General features: G+C 46.9%; 1 protein-coding gene across 1 annotated transcript in view; it reads right to left on the bottom strand.

The window, feature by feature from the left end:
• Positions 1 to 497: 497 nt before the first annotated feature.
• OC90 (otoconin 90) overlaps positions 498 to 18,486 on the bottom strand; it is a 35,209-nt gene continuing 17,220 nt past the window's right edge. Inside the window, exons 5-14 of the mRNA XM_025395015.1 lie at positions 17,642 to 17,816; positions 17,163 to 17,275; positions 14,782 to 14,910; positions 14,577 to 14,618; positions 13,196 to 13,246; positions 10,565 to 10,618; positions 8,831 to 8,956; positions 7,672 to 7,843; positions 4,875 to 4,981; positions 498 to 1,054 (exon numbers count right to left, since the gene is read on the bottom strand). Of these exons, the coding sequence (XP_025250800.1) occupies positions 759 to 1,054; positions 4,875 to 4,981; positions 7,672 to 7,843; positions 8,831 to 8,956; positions 10,565 to 10,618; positions 13,196 to 13,246; positions 14,577 to 14,618; positions 14,782 to 14,910; positions 17,163 to 17,275; positions 17,642 to 17,816 (1,265 nt within the window). The 3' untranslated portion in view covers positions 498 to 758. The remainder of the gene's footprint in view (positions 1,055 to 4,874; positions 4,982 to 7,671; positions 7,844 to 8,830; positions 8,957 to 10,564; positions 10,619 to 13,195; positions 13,247 to 14,576; positions 14,619 to 14,781; positions 14,911 to 17,162; positions 17,276 to 17,641; positions 17,817 to 18,486) is intronic.

Genomic DNA, 18,486 nt, shown 5'->3' on the forward strand with positions numbered 1-18,486 from the left:
ATTAGCCAGGCATGGTGGCAGACGCCTGTAGTCCCAGCTACTCAGGAGGCTGAGGCAGGAGAATGGCGTGAACCCGGGAGGTGGAGCTTGCAGTGAGCTGAGATCACGCCACTGCAGTTCAGCCTGGGTGACAGAGCAAGACTGTCTCAAAAAAAAAAAAAGAAGCCTAGGACCCAGGACAGGGTGATCAGCAATTTCTCGTGGTGGTGGCTGTGACACAGGGCCACCCTCTTAGGGTGCCAAGTGTATTTTTTTAGGGCACACACCAGAAAAGTTGCCATCTCAGTCCTCAGCATTGGTGGGTTATTGGTGGTAATCTCATAAGATTGATACAATATGCTCATGTATATGTAGTTTTTTTAAGAAAAGGAGAAGTAGCTTTCTGTGATTAGGGAGTTGAGATATTTTTTCCTTCATTGTCTCTATCTCTACTTTTATAATCTACTTATGAGACAGTATCTAAACATGTCTTAAAAGCAAAACCATCAGAGCATGTTGATTGGAGTATTTATTGAGCTTCCATAGTGCACTAAAGGAGTATGGAGGTACCGTGGTCTGCCTTCTCTAAATGCACATTGGCTTGTGAGATGACCACAGCTGATGGTGCATGGGCAGAGCTCACGGCCTCTGTTCCCTCCCAGCCTCTGGGTTAAAGGAAGGGAAGAAGGCTCCAAGGGACAGAGGAGACTGAGAGCTAAAGAGCTGAAGTTGGAGCAGGAGCTGCGCTACTGAGGGTATTCACCATTTTCTCTGAGCATCTATCTTCCATGGAGGGGCCTGGTCCCCAAGGGACCCAGTGACTTCTGCAGAAACCTCTTGGCTCTGCCAAGGTCCTCCTGGGGAGGGTCCTCCTGGCTGTCCTCCTCAGAGCTGGAGTCCAGGGTGGGGGCTGCAGGCACATGGTACAGGCTGTCTTGACAGGTCACTGGTTGCCCAGGGCACCCGAGTCTGCTTGGGGACTTGAGGCTTTGGTTAAAGGAGGCAGAGGCCATGCACTCGGCTGCCATCTGGTCACAGGCACACAGCAACTTCTCACACAGGCTTTGGCCCACACCTTAGAAGGAAAGAGCAGAGTAGGAGACGTGAGACCTCTGGGGATGGTACTGGGAGCCCCCCACAGCCCTGGCCACCCCTCAGCCCTTCTCCTTCCTCCCCATCTTCCACATGCCCTCAGGGTGTGCACCTTATATGGCTGGCAGTTTTCCAACTTTCTCCTCCTGCTGGGAATGATCCCTCTGCCAGGAATGCTCTCAATGCTCTCAACTGGTGCCTGTCAAGACTAGGCTGGCTTCTCCTCCTCCAGAAAGTCTCCCTGAGCCACCAGGCTAAGGGAAGTGTCTTTCCTGCGGGTTCCCATGGAATCCCACTTCATGTTTTTGTCTAACACTGCAGGTTATGTGTTAATCACATTGTACAGTCATTGTCAGTTTATGTCTCCATTTTTTACCCTGGTGTTAGAGTAGGTAGATAGGTAGATATGAGCAGGGCAGGATAGGGCCCCAAAGAAGATCAGGCAACTGTCAGGTGACTGTCAGGCAATGGTAAGGCAGCTGACAACAGGGAGGAGAAAATTTCCTAACAAAAGGAGACATCTTGAGCTTGTGGGCAACTTCCCAATAAAAACTGAAAATGGCGAGTTCGACCTTCTTCTGGGGACATGTCCAGACATGCACAGTGGCCTTCTTCTGAGGGTGCTAGACCAGTAAGGGGAAATTGCCCTAAGAGAGTATGCACATAACTTCAGCCAGCAAAGGGTGCCTGTGGCCCTTCCTAGATACTGGCAAGTCATTGTGCATGCAGTGATTAGCCAACAGCCTGCCCAGGGGGAGGGACGAGAGGAAGGGATGAGGGAAAAAGACAGGAAATAGCAAATCTATAAGAGCCCTGAGCCAACTATCAGGCAGGACACTCAAATCTTTCGAGTTGCCTGCTTGGCCCCTTCCAAGTGTACTTTACTTTGCTTCAGTAAACTCTTGTTTCTGCCTTAGATGTACTTCTGTCTCTTGGCTGAATTCTTTCTCCCAAGAAGAGAAGGATCAAGGACTGCAGAGCCTGCCTGGACTTGCTGCCGGTAACAATGCTGGACAGAGAACCTTGCTGACAGAGGAGAGTCCAAGCACCTACATCAAACCTTGACAAATATTTCCCAAGTTAGTGCTCAGGAAATATGTGTTACATTTGATGGTTACTTCTTCCTTCTCTGGGCCAGAATTTCCCTATTCATCATTCATATTGCCAGATAAAATACAGATGATCAGTTAAATTTGAATTTAAGTTAATATGTTTGAATGTATGTACATTTAGGACATACTTATACAAAAAAAATGTTCATTGCTTATCCGAAATTCAAATTTAACTGGGCATCGTGTATTTTTATTTGCTAGATCTGGCAAACCAACCCTATTTTTTTCAATGTATGAGTTGCATGCAGTGGGAGTGGTGTGACTCAAATGAAATAATATCTTTGAAGGTGCTAGACATACATAAGCTTTCTACAAATATTATCCTTGTTATCTGTGGCTTCCAATGAAGCTAAGGGATTTTTCTTTTTTGCGTCTAATCCTACTTTGAAATGTTCATCAACCAGATTTTTTCCTATCACATACCACACAGACCTTCCAAGCCTCCTAAACTGGTCTCCACATCAGCCCCAGACATGCCAGTTGCATCTCAGCAGCAGGAAGTGACAAGAAGAGCAGGCAAATGTACCAAGTGTGAGAGCACAGTGGAGATGCAGAGCTCCTGTTCCCCAGAACCACTCTGCCTTCCTCCCTGTGTTTGTCTTATGACAGCACAGGCCAGGATTTGAGATGCCCTCATTTCTCATCAACTAATGGTTGATGCACCTGGTACAGCAGGCTATGCTTAAATCTCACAGAGAGTCAGAACTGGTTTACTGAAGCTCTGAATCAGTTCAATCTCCAAATGTAGTGTTCCTGGATTCTGTGATACTGGAGGAATGGAGAATAAGCCTTCAGCCCAGCAGCTGAGACCTCCTGGCATGATTGCATCATGTGACAACTCATGGGCTCTAAATCCTCCCCTGGCTCCCATCCCCTATAGGAAAAAATGGAAATGCTTCAATCTTGCACATAGGTTTCTTGGGCTCGTGATCTGGCACCTGTCTGTCTCTCCAACCAGGCCTCCCACTTCCACTTTCTGTTCCAGTAATACAGAATCACAGCTCAGTTGTCCCTATGCTGCCCAGCATTCCCCAAACACCACCATTTTCCCCTTTTCCCTTTGCTTGGAATATCCGTGCCCAGTATGGCCATCTGAGAATGTAGTAAATCTTACCTCACACCTCTCCTGAATTTTCCCAAATTATCCTGTTCTCACTGCCATACTGTAGACTCAAATGCCTTTACCCTCATTCCCAGGGTCCCTGTGCTACCTGTTAGCACATATACTACATGGGATTAGAATAGTTGCTTCCCTACATCTCTTCCCTCCAAGCTGTGAGCAATTTGAGGCAAGGATCATGAAAGTTCGTTGGTTGCCTGGTTCCTGGTGAAGGTTTGTTGGTTAAGCGGATAATAGAATGAACAAATGAATGAGTGAATGAATGAGAGAGTGATATGTAAACACAAAGCTCCTGGGATGTGACAGACATACCTGACTGTACAAGGCAAGATAATATGGCAGTCCACGCACTGTGCTGAGGTTGTGTAGAGGAAGAAGAAGGGACGGACGGTCCAGCCAGGGGACTTCCCCAGATGAAAACGAAAATGAGAACAAACTGTTATAGGGCCCCTGTGAAATCCTAGGGCAAGTGTTTCCTTTTAAACTGCAAAGCGTAAGGGAAATGCATCCACTGATATGAATGAGGAAATGGAGCTGGAGAATGCAGATAAAGTCAAGTCTACAGCAAGTCTCCATTTGTTGTCAGGGGCCTGCCCATGGAGATTGCAGTTTTCAGAGTGCTCCCCACCTGAGGCCCTGAAGGGATACAGAGAAGCCTCTGGCTTCCACTATAGGGAGGAGTGGAGCTGCAGGCACACCTCGCTCTTCAGCCAGGGCCAGTCCCCCTTTTTAAGATAGTATTCCTCAGATCTCCCTTGGGAAAAGGATGCTGCTTCTTAGAAAAAGAAAAAATACTTAGAAACTCACTAGTGTGGTGAAGAATCAGCTTTAGTTCTGAAGTGATATGGTTTTACAATTCAAATCCCAATTCTCCCACTTATTTCTATCTGTGTGATCTTGGGCCTCAGTTGCCTTATCTGCTATATGGGAAGAATAATAGTGCTTCCTCATGATACTGTTTTGAGGATTAATTCTGTTAACACACATCAGGAGCTGAGAATCAATAAGCTTGGGCTCTTTATGTTAGTCCCAGTCTGCTCGTCACCGGCTCTGTGACTTAGGCAGCTCACCCCCTTGACAGTGAATCTCCCCATCAGTGGAAGAGGTGTGATAATACGCGCCTCAACATTAAGAAGAGTATTGGCCAGGTGCGGTGGCTCATACCTGTAATCATGGCATTTTGGGAGGCCAAGGCGGGCGGATCACGAGGTCAGGAGACAGAGACCATCCTGGCCAACATAGTGAAACCCCGTCTCTACTAAAAATACAAAAATTAGCTGGGCATGGTGGCACGTGCCTGTAATTCCAGCTACTCAGGAGGCTGAGGGAGGAGAATCGCTTGAATCAGGGAACCAGAGGTTACAGTGAGCCAAGATTGTACCACTGTACTCCAGCCTGATGGCCGAGTGAATCTCCATCTCAAAAAAAAGAAAAGAAAAGAAAAGAAGAGAAGAGTATTAAGTCACAGTACAGATGAAGACGTGCTTGGGAAAGCATCCACAAGTCTGAGCTACAGTCACGATGCTGACCTGAATGAAATAATAACTCACTGTGCAACCAACAGCACTTACACTTGGGCGTATGATCCACACACACCACCGGTGACCGAGGAAGCCTCTCAAGCAGGCAGCCCAGCCTTCTCACTTGCTCTAGGCAGCAGTGATGGGACAAGCAGCACCTAAGACCAAGGAAAACCGTTTACTTCTCAGAACTCCCAGCTTCCCTAGGAACCCCCTCAAGCACAGCCTGCTTCGCCCACATGCCCTATAGTAGTGAGGGAAGCCAGTGCCTCCTTTCCAGTGCACACAGGGCTGACTCATATACACACCAAGGGCCATCGTGTATGGTTATTAGGGTTATATACTACACAAAGGCCATATCTAAGGCAGCATCAATCATACTGTATGCATCTTATTATTAAAAAACATTATTTTTGATTTTTATTGTAACTGTTCATGGCAAAGATAGGTTATTTACATATTTATTTAAACGATTTTCTAACAGATGGAAATAGAGTCTTAAGGAAGGTTAAATTTCTGCAAAGGTACCATATGGGCTAGCAGTAACCTTACTCCCTCCAGTCTTTGACATGGAAGAGTTAATCACATCCACAGGGCACTGTCATTTGTCGCTAGCCTTAAAAAAGAACCTAGTAACCATCCTGAGCATAAATAAAGAACTGCATCTAGTAAAGTGTCCAGCATAGATCAGGACCTCGTAAATACATGAAAAGGAATCACTGTCTTGCTTTTTATATCCACCCATCTTGGCTGATACGGCCTCACAATATCCAGTGTCCCTGCCTTGCCAGGTGGATATCCTTAAGAAACTTGTGATGACTTCAGCCAATAGGGAGATACAGTTGCTCCCCAATTACTCCCTTTTCAACTCTTCCGTTTCTTTTAATAACTCTCACTCTGTCTGGGAGGCCACAGCTCCAGCAGGGATAAGTCATAGACTCTTGTGGCTTTTTTATTGCACCTCTTCTCAACCAGTTATCTGCTTATTAACTTTTCCACATTGCCAGCAATCAGAGGAACAATCCCCCTCGTATGCTCACAAGACCACCGGCTGGAGGTCAGCGTCTGCCTCCTTCAGCTATTAGCACAAAAGAGCCACACAATCTTGTGTGTGTATTTGGCAGGGATGGGTGGGGGTGGATACTTGATATAATAGTTAAACTCTAAAGTCAGTGAGTGAATCAGAAATCATATATAAATCAAAATACTCATAAAATCACTGAAACTCTCCATAACGTACAGTATACGTGGTCTTGAAAATACATTCTTTAAAAAATTATATTAGTTTGACTAACTTTTCCTTAGTCAAGGGTTTTCTCCTGTTGACCTTGAGTTTTTCAATTTCTTTCTACAGATGTGAAGTAGCCATATCATAACTTCCCTGCTCAACTGATCAAATTTAATATTTTTGTGAAATATGGTCATTCATCAGGAAACATCTTTAAAATCATCCCCACTTTTTCCCAAGGGGTTCAACGGAATGCAGAGACTACTACTGGCTACGTTTCTATCTGTTGCCTCGTCTCATTGAGGGCTATGTACTAAAAAACCTTGACACTATTTAAATTGCCCTCTGTCACAGAGAGCAGCGGGCATATGGTTGAACCTCAGAATGTAAACATGCTTGTGACTCCACAGTGTGACATAACCTTCGCTAGAGTAAAAACTTCTTTTGGGTTCCCTGGTGGGAGGTAGGTTTTGAAGGTTGCCTGTGCAGCAGAGCCTGGATTTCCTTCACTGAAAACCTCAGAGGAGGATAATGAAGCCAGGATAGCTGAGAGGTAGAGGCAGGGGAAAGAAAATGAATGGGTAAAAAATACAGCCACCCACACATCCAACCTGCAGCGGACACGCTCCATATTCCTGCCATTACTGTGTCCTTTGTGTTAGCTATGACAAGCCTTGTCTTTTTGTGTGTCTAAAATTCATCGATAGTTACTGATTTTGCTTTGCAACCACACCACCCAAGGAGGACATGTGTCTTTTGAATGCAGGTCTCTCCATTGGCTGTGGACTGGGGCCGTCCCCATGTGCAATCTTTAAACTTGATCAACGCTACTTTGAGAAAATTCCTCGAACTCAGGTTGAGTCCTCCGTGGTTTCCTCTGTTTACCCTACTGTATTTATTATATTGGGTAGTACTATTGTTTAATTGTCCATCTCTTTCACCAAATAAGCTTCTACTGGGCAAAAGTAGTTTGTTTTATTTTGTTTTGTGAGAGCGGAATCATCGTTGTATCTCTGCCACCTAGCAGAGTGGCTGGCACAGAGCAAAGGCTCAAGCGGTATGGCTTGAATGCACATTTAAATGAATGAATACATTAATGAGTGCACGAGGTCAATGAACATTCTTTCAAGTGGTAGATATGAACATTAGCAGTTATATTTAAAAGGTGTTGAGAGAAGTTATACTTAAAAAGCTGATTTTAATGTGGCCTTTTGCAGGAAAAACCAAGTGGAGACCTTAATTCTACATGTTGGTTTTTGCTAAATAGGTGGACTTGGGGTCATTTGAAGGGGATTTGTAGATTGGTCCTCTTGGGGTAGCTGGGCAGTATTTGTCAAAGTACTGAAAGGGCTCTAGGCCCCCAGATCAAAAGATGTGGATCTTTCTGGCTCTGCCTTTTCCAAGGTGAGCGACCTCAAACAAGTCAGTCACTGAGCCTCAGCTGCTCACCAGGAAAATGGGCCTATAATGCTCAAGAGCCTCCTGAGTGAGCTACTGTGTGCACCAAGCTTTTAGTGAGGCCCCAGGTGCAGCCTGGTGTCCAGGAGAGCTGTCACCGCTCCCTGGTGCAGACAGCATCAGCACTACTACACTAGAGCTGTCACCGCTGGCTCTCCATACCTGTCCAGGTCATCCCTTGGCTCGCCTCTTCCTTCTTGTCCACAGTAACAGCCATAAGACTCAAATTCCTCTGGGCACCGGGAGGTCAGACAAAAGAGCATCTCTCCAAGCTGTGGCATCACCTGCATGTTGTCCCCACTTCCCAGGTGCAGGAAGGTGAATCTGTCACAGCCTGAAAGGAACAGGAATTGTCCAGAGAGCAAAGACTGTCGGGGCAGCCGTCACAAGAGGAAGGCCATGTGAGCTTCCGGTTTGTATGTGGACAACTCTAGGTTCTTGCAAAGGAACCCCATGTCCTACTCCTTGGCTCGCCATTCTTCTGGGAAAGCTGTTATGGCTCATCCCCTGCTTGGGATGCATTGTCTTTCAGAGACCAAGTCTTTTCTCTCTAGGCTTCTAATGCTCTATGAGACTCCTTATTAAATCCCCCTAAAGGATGGAGACTTCTCAGGACCCAAGATGTTCTTTGGGGCCACGTCTTATTACTGAGTAGACCTGGCATCCTGGGAGCATCCCAGCTGAAATCTTATGCTTTCTGGTGGCATCAGGTTAGCACACCTGGTTGGGCTTGCCTTTCTCTCCTCTGCTTCTCCATCTCCCCATTCCTCTCTCTTTCTCTGTCTCTATTTCTCCTCCTTCTATCCTTCCTCCTCTGTCCACAAATCTCAAATGCAGCTTTCTCCATAGCTCTGCATTGGACACCATGGAGACCATACTCAGATACTAACAAAGCCCCTCCTCTGTGGGCCCAACAGGCTGTGGCCTCCTTGCAGGTGCAGAGGCTTTTTCAAGGCATCAGAGGGAGGAGAGACAAAGGAGGAAAATGATCAAAACCCAAGTGCTTAATTCTTTCCAATAAAGCACGGTGTGGACGATGTGAAACTCTTTCCCTCTGGGCCAGTAAGAGTGGTGGCAGCTCGAGGTCAGGGGCTCAGAAGACTGTGGCTCCTCCCCCAGGCTCAGCCTCCCAGTGACTGAGTGGCTACAGGCAGCTTACATCTCCTCTGAACCTCAAGGTGTTTATCCAGTCAAGGGGGTTATGTCTTCTAGTCACACCCCCATGAGAAGGTCACAGCGTGAAAAGGTGGCCTACAGTGATTCTTCATAGCCTAACCAAAAGATCCCAGCAGTGGAGAGGACAGGCACTGCTTCTGCTCACCTTTTTCAGTTGTCTCCTCAGGGCCATTTTCAACAGATGACACTGCCAGCCCCAGAGATTTAATGCCAGCGGGGACAAGGGTTACAACTTTAGCTGTAACCCTTGTTGCAACTATCTCTGCAGATCCTGAAAATGAAAAACTTCATGGTTCGGATTTAAAAAGTGGCTCAAGGAGAGATTTGCAGATGGACACATGAAAACCAAATGCAAACAGATAGAATAGCATAGTGTTAGGAGAGTGTTCCTCAAACCGGGTTTGCAGATATCCAGGCAGATTCTTAGGGATCCATGAATTCTACATGAGAATGTCCAAATTTTCTACAGTAACCTTAACACTGTCGGGAGCCTGTGCTAGACCACCTGGATGACATCCCAGGGAGGAGGACTGCGGAGGCTCCCAGGCTTGTGTTTATGTCACGTTTAATATCATATGCCTGCCCAGTGAAGGGGCAGTATGGCGCTCACAGCAAGTGAAGAGGTAAAGAAACTGGTGGAGAAATTAAGGCAACTCATGCTACACAACAAGGTAGGCAAGTAAAACCACTCCTAGAAGCCCTTATTTCCTTGTTCAAGTGCAGCAACAGCTTCTCATTATTTGCAGACTCTAGTGCAAGGTCCTTCCTGTGGTCTGCAAGGCTTGCCTGTGACCTGGCCCTACCTTCCTCACCAACACATCTCTTACCACCTGCCTAGCACTCTCTCTGGATCTCCCTTTGCTCTGATGTGTCAGTCTCACCTGCCCTCTTAGCTGGAGGCAGCAAAGTCTCCCGTCCACAGACCAAATCTCCAGCCTTCCCAGTACAGGGAAAGGGAACAGTAGCAGGCTCAGCCCCACCAATCTGCTGACCCAGGTTCAGTTTCCAGAGTACTGGGTAAGGTCTGGCATGTTTGTGCCCGCTGGATTGCAGTCTTTCCCCAAATCCACCATATTGGTTTGCTTCATGCATCTGGTCATCTGCTTCCTCCTACTCAACTCCAGTTCCTGTGAGACTAAAGCCCTGTTGTAACCTCAGTCTCCTAGGTTTAGCATCCTGCCCAGTTCCGCAATCCCACAAATAGAAGCAAGTTATCTGGTTTCTTTCTATCATGTTCTCCACGTTGGAAACTCACCTAGTCAGTGGAAAGAGTTCATGAGTTAGTGTTAAAGAGATCTGAGTTTGAGTTTCAGCTTAGCTACATACTAGGTGTACAACCCTGGGTAAATCACTTCGCCTCTCTAAATCTTAATGTCTCCATTCGTAAAATTATACTAATAATACTTCTTTTGGTGTTTGAATAATCCTTGTCGCTAAATGCCTAGCAATTAGGAAATAGTAGTAGCTATCAGAACTGCTCAGTGAATGAGAAAATAACCATACATCTAATCCAGGATTAAGACTCTCCAGCTAGAACGTTCTACAAGCCAAACGAGCTGCTGGAGCCGTGTCTTCTCTGTGCTGAGTCTGAATAGCCAGTAGCCCTCACCTCCTGAGGAAGAACTTTCTGGATTATTGGTGCTAATCTAATTTCAGATCCCCTCACTCTCTTTAGATCAGGGCATTTGGTGTTAATCATCCTGCCTGGGCCAGCTGCCCCATTTGGGGAATAAATGCCTCTGATTCTTGCCCTGTCACCTCCCATGCCAACAAGGTCACAGTGCATCTCATTTGGAACTCAGTTGATGTCATGAATGTGTCAAGGACAAAGGACATAAATGTGGCATGAACATAGGCAGGCAGAGCCCTGGATGCTTACCTGGAGGGGACGTAGCCCTAGCAGCTCCCAGTCCTTCCTGATCTTGGCCTGCTTCTGTTCCCCAAAGAAGAGAGACGGCATGAGTATCCACCCCAGCCTGTCCCACCTGGGTTTCCAGAGGCACTTCCCACCCACTGCACACAGGCCGCCATGTGCTCTTCACTCTGCCCCTGGCCAACCTCCCACCATGAGATTTGCTAGGAGAGCTGGTGCGACCCGGGCTGCTGCTGAGCCAAAGGGAACTCCCAGACACAGGCTTGCTGGCAAATGCAGGCGCAGCCTGTCAGGCTGGAAGCAAGTGAGTTTGTGCAAATACTTTGGGAATGACAGCTTCTTTAGAATTTGGAGAAAAACTGAAAAGTACATTTTGGAACAGAGGAGCATTGTAGTACAGAGACAGCAGAATTGCGTGGTTGACGTTCTTTGCTATGTGACTCCAGGAAAAGCACTGAGCCTCATTTTCTCTGTAAACTGAATTTGTTGTTATTGTTACTTGAGTTATTAAGCTCCTACTACATGCTAGGTATGGCAGCAAGGGCTTCTTGTAGTAACTTACTACAACCCCTTGAGTTGGTTCTATGCTCACCCTCATTCAGAGATGAGAAAAGAGACTCACAGAAAAATTGGGTCCCTTTTCCAAGGTCACAGAGCTGGGAGGTGGCTACAAACCCAGGCAGCCTGGTTGAAGTTGGTATGCTTAACCACTAGGCAGACTATTTCATTTCTGGCTGTGTCACACAAAAAAATGTTAGAGATGGTGACTAAAAAGTTCTTGGAAAGACAAAAACTACCTTAAGTTTAATGTGTTCAAAGATCAAGGCTATGCTAGTGTTCTATGAAAACCAGGCTTTGAAGTTGACTGATATAGACACAATTGCCCCATGAAAGAGGGAGATTCTGTGCCATTCTAAACTGGGACAGATTGTTCTATTCAAAAGCAAAACCTATAGACTCAGAACGAAAGGACTACCAAGCTGAACTACCCTGGGCAAATGACTCTACTTCTCAGAGCTTCTTGTTTGTCTGTAAAATGAGGATAGGCCAGGGAAGACTAACTCAGAAGATGTTTGTAAGGGGCTTGGGAATGATATGCTGGCACATCAGAGACCCTCAACAAGGTCACTGCTCGTTAACCAAAGAACCCATTTACTTACCTATTCATTCTGAGTAATTGGTAAATAATTATCAGCTATTTGTGCTTATTAATAAAGGATCCATGGTTTTTTACACAACAGTTAGGTTAACTCTGCTGATGAAATTTTGGCCTAGATATTTTTAGGAAAGACAGTGTTCTCTATGAGCCACTATTGCATAAAGGAAAGGAAACAGTCTTACAGCCTAAAGTCTGGGCTTGGAGAACAGCCCAGCAAGTTACTTGCTGAGTGACTCTCAACGTGTATTCTTCCTGAGCCTCAGTTTCCTACGTATTCTGTAAAATGGGTATAATAATATTTCTTTCAGGTTCCATTGAGAAGTGGTCACAGGACTGAGCACAGATATTTAGATATTTGAAATATTTCTCCACTGGATTCCAGGCTGTCCTTTTCCAAATTCCCCTGTGCTTACTTGTCTTTGAGAGAGTGGTCAGTCTGTCCGCCTCAGTCTCTGCAGCCGCTGTGAAAAGAAATCACCTAACTTTAATGATCGGTTCAGCTAGGTACCAAAGCCAAAGAGAGGAAACAGATTTGGGGGCTACGGATGGAAGCGAGGAGGCTTAGGGTAATCTGATCAGGGCATATGGCTGCACAATGGTGTTCAGCAAGGTCTCAATTCGGTAGGAAAGGGGCCAGACTAGAGCCAGACCTGTGTTTAGGCACAAAGACCGGCAAATGCCATCTTCAGGGGTGAAGGGCCATTATTTCTCTGAGGTTTGGAACAGGTCCCTGTGGGAAGGCAGCTTAAGAGAGGGCTTAGAAGGAAAAAGTCTCTAATCACAGCTTTGCCACTCAGCTCTGTGTCTTAGACAATTCATCTCTAAATCTCAAGCACCTGCCTTAAAATGGAAGTTGTAGCTATCATTCCATAGGGATGTGTAAGCATTAAATGAGATTATGTATTTTAAGCAAGCTGTCCAGTATCCAGCCTATGATTTGATAGTGTGTGCTGTTTTTTATACCACATCTGGGAGAAGATACTGATCTAGAGTCTCCCCATGCTCGCTCTCACTTAATCCTTATGCCACTCTAAAGGATAGGTGTAATCATCCCCTTTCAGGGATTAGTGAATGATAGACCAGCTCTCAGTCTGGTTTGTAAATAAAGTTTTATTGGAACACAGCCACTTGCATTAATTTAGGGGTTGTCTGTGCCTGCTTTTGTGCTACAGTAGCAGAGCTGAGCAACTGTGACAGAGACCCTATGGCTCACAAAGCCTAAAATATTAACTGAGATAGTTTGGATATGTGTCCCCACCCAAATCTCATGTTGAAATGTAATCCCCAATGTTGGAGGTGGGGCCTGGTGGGAGGTGATTGGATCACGGGGGTGGATTTCTCATGAATAGTTTAACACCATCCCTTTGATGCTGTTCTCATGACAGTGAGTTCTTGTGAGATCTGGTTGTTTAAAAGTGTGTAGCACCTCCCCACTCTCACTGCGTGTCTTTGGGTCACACCAGTTCCTTTTGTCTCACCTTCTCCTGAAAGGGCTGTCAGGCCGGTGTCTGTGGGCTCCACAGGAACCACTGGAAAGAGAGAGCTCCCAATAGCAGTGACTAATGCAACACAGTGTCAAAACCTAGCACAGGCTGGGGATTGCTGGCCCAAGGGAGTAAAGGGGCTGAGAAAAGGGTTGCTAAGAAGAGGTGTTCATCCTGTCTTAGGAGTCACTTGCCCCTGTTACTTTTCCCAGAACATGGTGTGCCCTGCAAGAACCCAGCTCAGAAGGGAGCACAGCCACAGCTGGGTTCAGGTTCAGATCCTGGCTGAAGGCAACAAAAGAACTGAAAACCTCAAAGATATCCCAGCTTCAGGAGACCTCTGTTCCAAAGGGAGGCAGAGGTGTTGAGGATAAAAAGAGTGCTGGACTCAGAAGATACATCGAGATATGACATGTACGTATGCACACACTCATACACATGCACTCACACTCACATATACACATATACTCACATATACACATATACTCACATATACTCACATATACACATGCACACCCCATACATGCTCATGCACACATCCACACACACTCATGCACGCACACACACACCTGCTTTCTCTTTAACAAACACCAAACACTGCATGACTAGTTCTGGGAGAGAGACTCCGACCCCAGGAGAGGAGGGATGCTCCGCCAAAGTGTACCTTGTTGGGCTTCTTATCGCCAGATGCCTAAAGGTGTTGGGACTGAGAGATCATGGAAACTGGTGAACAAGGAGTGGCAGGCATAAACCTGACTCCCATTTTTGGCAAGATCCATATTTTAGATTAGGAATCATCACTTGCTTAGTTCAGTGGACAGTTACTAAGCACCTACCCTGTTCTGAAAAGAAACATGTGAAAAGCAGCCTCCCCTTCAAAAAGCCTCTGTTGGACCCAGGCTGGCCCTTTTGCTGCAAGTTCTGGAGAGTGCGTGGAGAAAGGGGAGGAAGGGAGAGGAGGAGGTAGTGGGTCTGCTCCTGGGAAACTGTGGCAGCCAGGAGCTTCCTTAGCTAGGAGGGACCTCACTCCACCTAAGCGCTATGTCCTGTCCCAGTCACACTACATACCGGGGCTGTGACTACAGAGTGAGAAAGGGGAGACAATGAACTTGGGATCTACATCCACACTGGAATAAATTCACACCTGTTCACACAGTATGGGGCTGAGTTGGCACTAGGGCCATTTGATGTTGGGCATTTGAATTGGGTATATCAGAAGTAGCACATCTCCTAGCCAGGGAAGACAGGATCACTTCCAGTGTCACAGTCACTCCAGCTCCAGTGAGGCAGGCCTGGTGGAGGAGGTGTATCTACCAGCTCCCGTCAGCATCTGGGCCCTTGTGGTTCAAGAGCCAGCAACCCTGGGAGGCCTTACCTCTGGGCAGAAGTGTTGTCAACTCTTCCTTGATGGTTGTCTCTGAAAAGAAAACACATTGGAAAGTCTGTTGAGAGCAGTGGGTTTCAGAGAAGGTTTGAAGATGCTGGACTTGGCACCTAGAGACATGCACCAATGACTGGTCCCAAACCAGCTCCTGTCCACATCCTCAACCCCACGGCTGATGCAGCCAGGTTCTTCCTACCTGGAGTCTGAGCCAGGCAGAAGGAGGTGTCCAGAAGGTTCAGGGAAGAGTTGAGGCTGGACCGAGCCAAGCACTCTATGGCAGCCTTATCACAGGTACACAGCAGGTGCTCACAGTGGTCCCTGGACTCTGCACAGAGCAAGAGCACAGCTGGTTGGAAAGATCTCACCTGGAATCCCAAGAAGTAATGCAAGCTCCAAGACTGAGTTCCCCATCTCCCCCGCCAAAACCCCACTCCCCTTGCAATCTCCATCTCATTCATGTCAGCTCTATCTCTTTAGGTGTGTAGACCGAAACCAGGCCCATACCCACTCCTCTTCTCTCACACTTGCACCCAGGGCAGCAAGCAATTCCATTGGCTCCACTTTCTTTCTTTCTTTCTTTCTTTTTTTTTTTTTGAGACGGAGTCTCGCTCTGTCGCCTAGGCTGGAGTGCAGTGGCCGGATCTCAGCTCACTGCAAGCTCCGCCTCCCGGGTTTACGCCATTCTCCTGCCTCAGCCTCCCGTGTAGCTGGGACTACAGGCGCCGGCCACCTCGCCCGGCTAGTTTTTGTTTTTGTATTTTTTAGTAGAGACGGGGTTTGATGGTCTGGATCTCCTGACCTCGTGATCCACCCGTCTCGGCCTCCCAAAGTGCTGGGATTACAGGCTTGAGCCACCGTGCCCGGCCGGCTCCACTTTCAACATGGAGTCTGACCACATCTCCACGCCTCCACTCTACCACACTGGGCAGAGGCCCTGTTGCCTCGTGCCTGGTCATGGTAGTGGTGTCCTAACTACACCCCCCTGTTTCTGCCCTGCTGCTCAATCTACTCTCATCCAGGAGTCAGAAAAATCCTTTAGAAACTCAGGTCTAACCATGCCTTTATTCTGTTCAGAACCTTCCAGCGTCTTCCCACCTCAACCTACAAGTCTCATTGTCACCTAGAAAATGTCACATGATTGTTCCCCCCACCCACAGCCCCTATTCCTTCTCAGGTTACATCCTCTTCCACTCCCTCCTCATCAACCCATCTGTGTCTCACTTCTCCCCTATTTCTCAACCACACCAGGCATCTCAAGCCTCAGGGCTGGTCCATGAGCTGTTCCTCTGTCTGCTTTGCTCCTCTCCCATATATCTGCAAGGATGCCTTCCCACCCATTCTTTAGGTCATCCTCTACTCTCGTCATCTCAGGGAGGCTTTTCTTGACCTTCCCATTTAAAGAGAACCCCCACTTTCCCTCCACAGGCCTTTCCCCTGATTCATTTTCCTCCACAGCTCTTGTCCCTCTCTAACATACTATACAATTTGTTTTGGATAGCTTCAGTGTCTGACAATGGTGAGGACATTCCAGAAGGTCAGGCTATCCCCAACACAGAAGACTGTCTTGCATTGGTGTAGGTGCACAATACATATATGTTGAGTGGATGAACGAATCGTGTTTTCTGGGTTCACTGTGCCTCCCACCTGGTGGTTCATACCCACCTCCTCCCCTCAATTCCTCCTTGATGCTCCATACTCCAGCCAGTCCATGTTATATAGACTTGAGTGTTAGTCAGATCGGGATTCAAACCTTGACTTTGCCTCTTTGCAGCTGTGTGGCTTTGGGCAAGCTATTTAAGCTGCAAACAATGCCCGTATCTAAATAGGGTTGTAAGGAAGATCAGAGTTTCTGTGTATAAGCCTACGGCACATAATAAACACACATAAAGTATGGCTCTAATACAGGACCCCCTACATGCTGTGTTCTGTTTTCCCTCCGTGTCTTTGCATATTCTACCTCTGCCAGGGTTGCCTAGAGACATGAAATAAAATTCCTGGAGTCACACAGTAAATAAGGTGGGAGCTGAGATTTGAACCTATGTGTTTCTGATTCTTACTGGTAACCACCACCGCAAGCCTTATTCACATATCACTACTTCCACCTCCACGTCCGTCTCTGAGTTCTTAACATATGCCAGTCCCTGTGCTAACCATTTCACAAGCATTGTGTAGTTTGATTTTCACAAGTAATCTCTGACGTAGGTTTCTCCTCCCCTTTTTGAGCGTCAGAGGAGTTAAATAATTCTGCAATGCTACACAATGTGTAAATAGCAAACAATTTGCCCTTCCCAAGGTCTCAGGGTTGTAGAAGTATAAAATTATACATCAAATAATTTGCTGATCAGTTAATATTTCAACTCAAAAACATTTATCGTGCATCTACTCTATGAAAGATACAGATGCCACTGATCTAGCTCTCGTGTGATCCAGCCCTTGTGGGGCTCTAAGTGCTGCCAGTGATGCTGCCAATGGCGATGATGATGTGGGAGGATCACAACGCCCTCAGCCTGGTCCAGGCTTGGGGTCCCTGGACTGTCATTTCTGGGCCCAGGCCCCGGGACACCTGGAGATGCTTACCACATATGATCTTCTTGCCGACACAATCGACCTCTGTGCTTAGCTTGGCAGGGTCTTGGAGACAGTCCATCTCAGCGGCCTCCTCATAGCACCTGCGGTGTTGGAAGCAGCAGCTGCAGGAAGGCAGGGAAGAGGCAGGGTGAGAGTGTGGGTTAGAGTGAGGGAGGGCAGGCAGCTCATGATCTCTCTGTGTCTCTGGATGGATCCTGGCAGTGGTTTGTTTTGAATATTCAGTGCACTAAAATGAAGTTTTGTATAACAGACATAACATAGGATCTTAATAACTTTCTAGAGCGAGAGCTGATCACAGATGACATTGCCATGTAAAGATGTGTCACCCAACTAGTAGGTAGTGGAATTAAACCCTTTCCTGAGTCCCAAGTCCAGGGGCTTTTCCGTATTTGTGCTCTTGCCAAGGTATCAACCAGACCTCCCATGAGCTCACCTTTTGGTCTTGCTCACCTGTGAAACTCACTTACCTGTCAGATTCATCCACAGGCACCCCTTCCATCTCAAACCTGCAGGCACAGCCATAGTCTTCAAAGTCTCGGGGGCAGAGACCAGCCACACACTTCATACCATTGACGAACTGGATCAGCACGGGGAAATTGGTGAAGACAGCCTGCAGCCAGGTGAAGTGGGGGCCCAGGCAATCTGTGGGGATGGGGGACAGGGCCTGATGAGCACTGGGAACTAGACCTAGGAGGGAGTCCCTGACCCCTGGACTTCCTATACCTCAGGCTGATGATGCCGTATCAACCTAGTAAGCACCTACTATGTAATAAGACTGTTTTAGACTAAGCCATCATCCCTGCTGGTTTTCTATCTCACAGCCTTTTATCCCTTCTTCCTTACTAACAAAACTAGTAAGTTCTTAAGGAAGGTGAGCCTTCTCCCTAAGTTCCTGAGGGTATTTCATCATCATTCTCGGCTGGTCATGGTAATCCCATGTCACCAACTGATTGGTCTATGGTTATGCTTGTGACCCAGATTTGGCCAAAAAACCTTAAGGGAAAGTCTGTAAGTGTCATCTGGGGAATATTTCTTTTCTAACTAAGAATAAAGGCATGTAGGAAGATCCCTTTGATCAACACCTTTTTTTCTACCTTGAATGTGGATGAGGATGTGGTAGCTGGAGCTGCAGCAACCACATTACAATCAGGAGGGCCAAGTCTACAGTTGAAAAGCCAATATGCTCAGGGTAGTAGTGGAGCGAGACAGACGGAGCCTGCTGGGTCTTTGATACCTGTGTTGAGCTACCGCATGCATCCTGGTGACTTCACACCACTTGAGGTAATGAAATGTCTTTATTCTTGTTGTTATT

This window comes from Theropithecus gelada, chromosome 8 (genome assembly GCF_003255815.1).
Source record: "Theropithecus gelada isolate Dixy chromosome 8, Tgel_1.0, whole genome shotgun sequence".
NCBI classification, from domain to species: domain Eukaryota; kingdom Metazoa; phylum Chordata; class Mammalia; order Primates; family Cercopithecidae; genus Theropithecus; species Theropithecus gelada.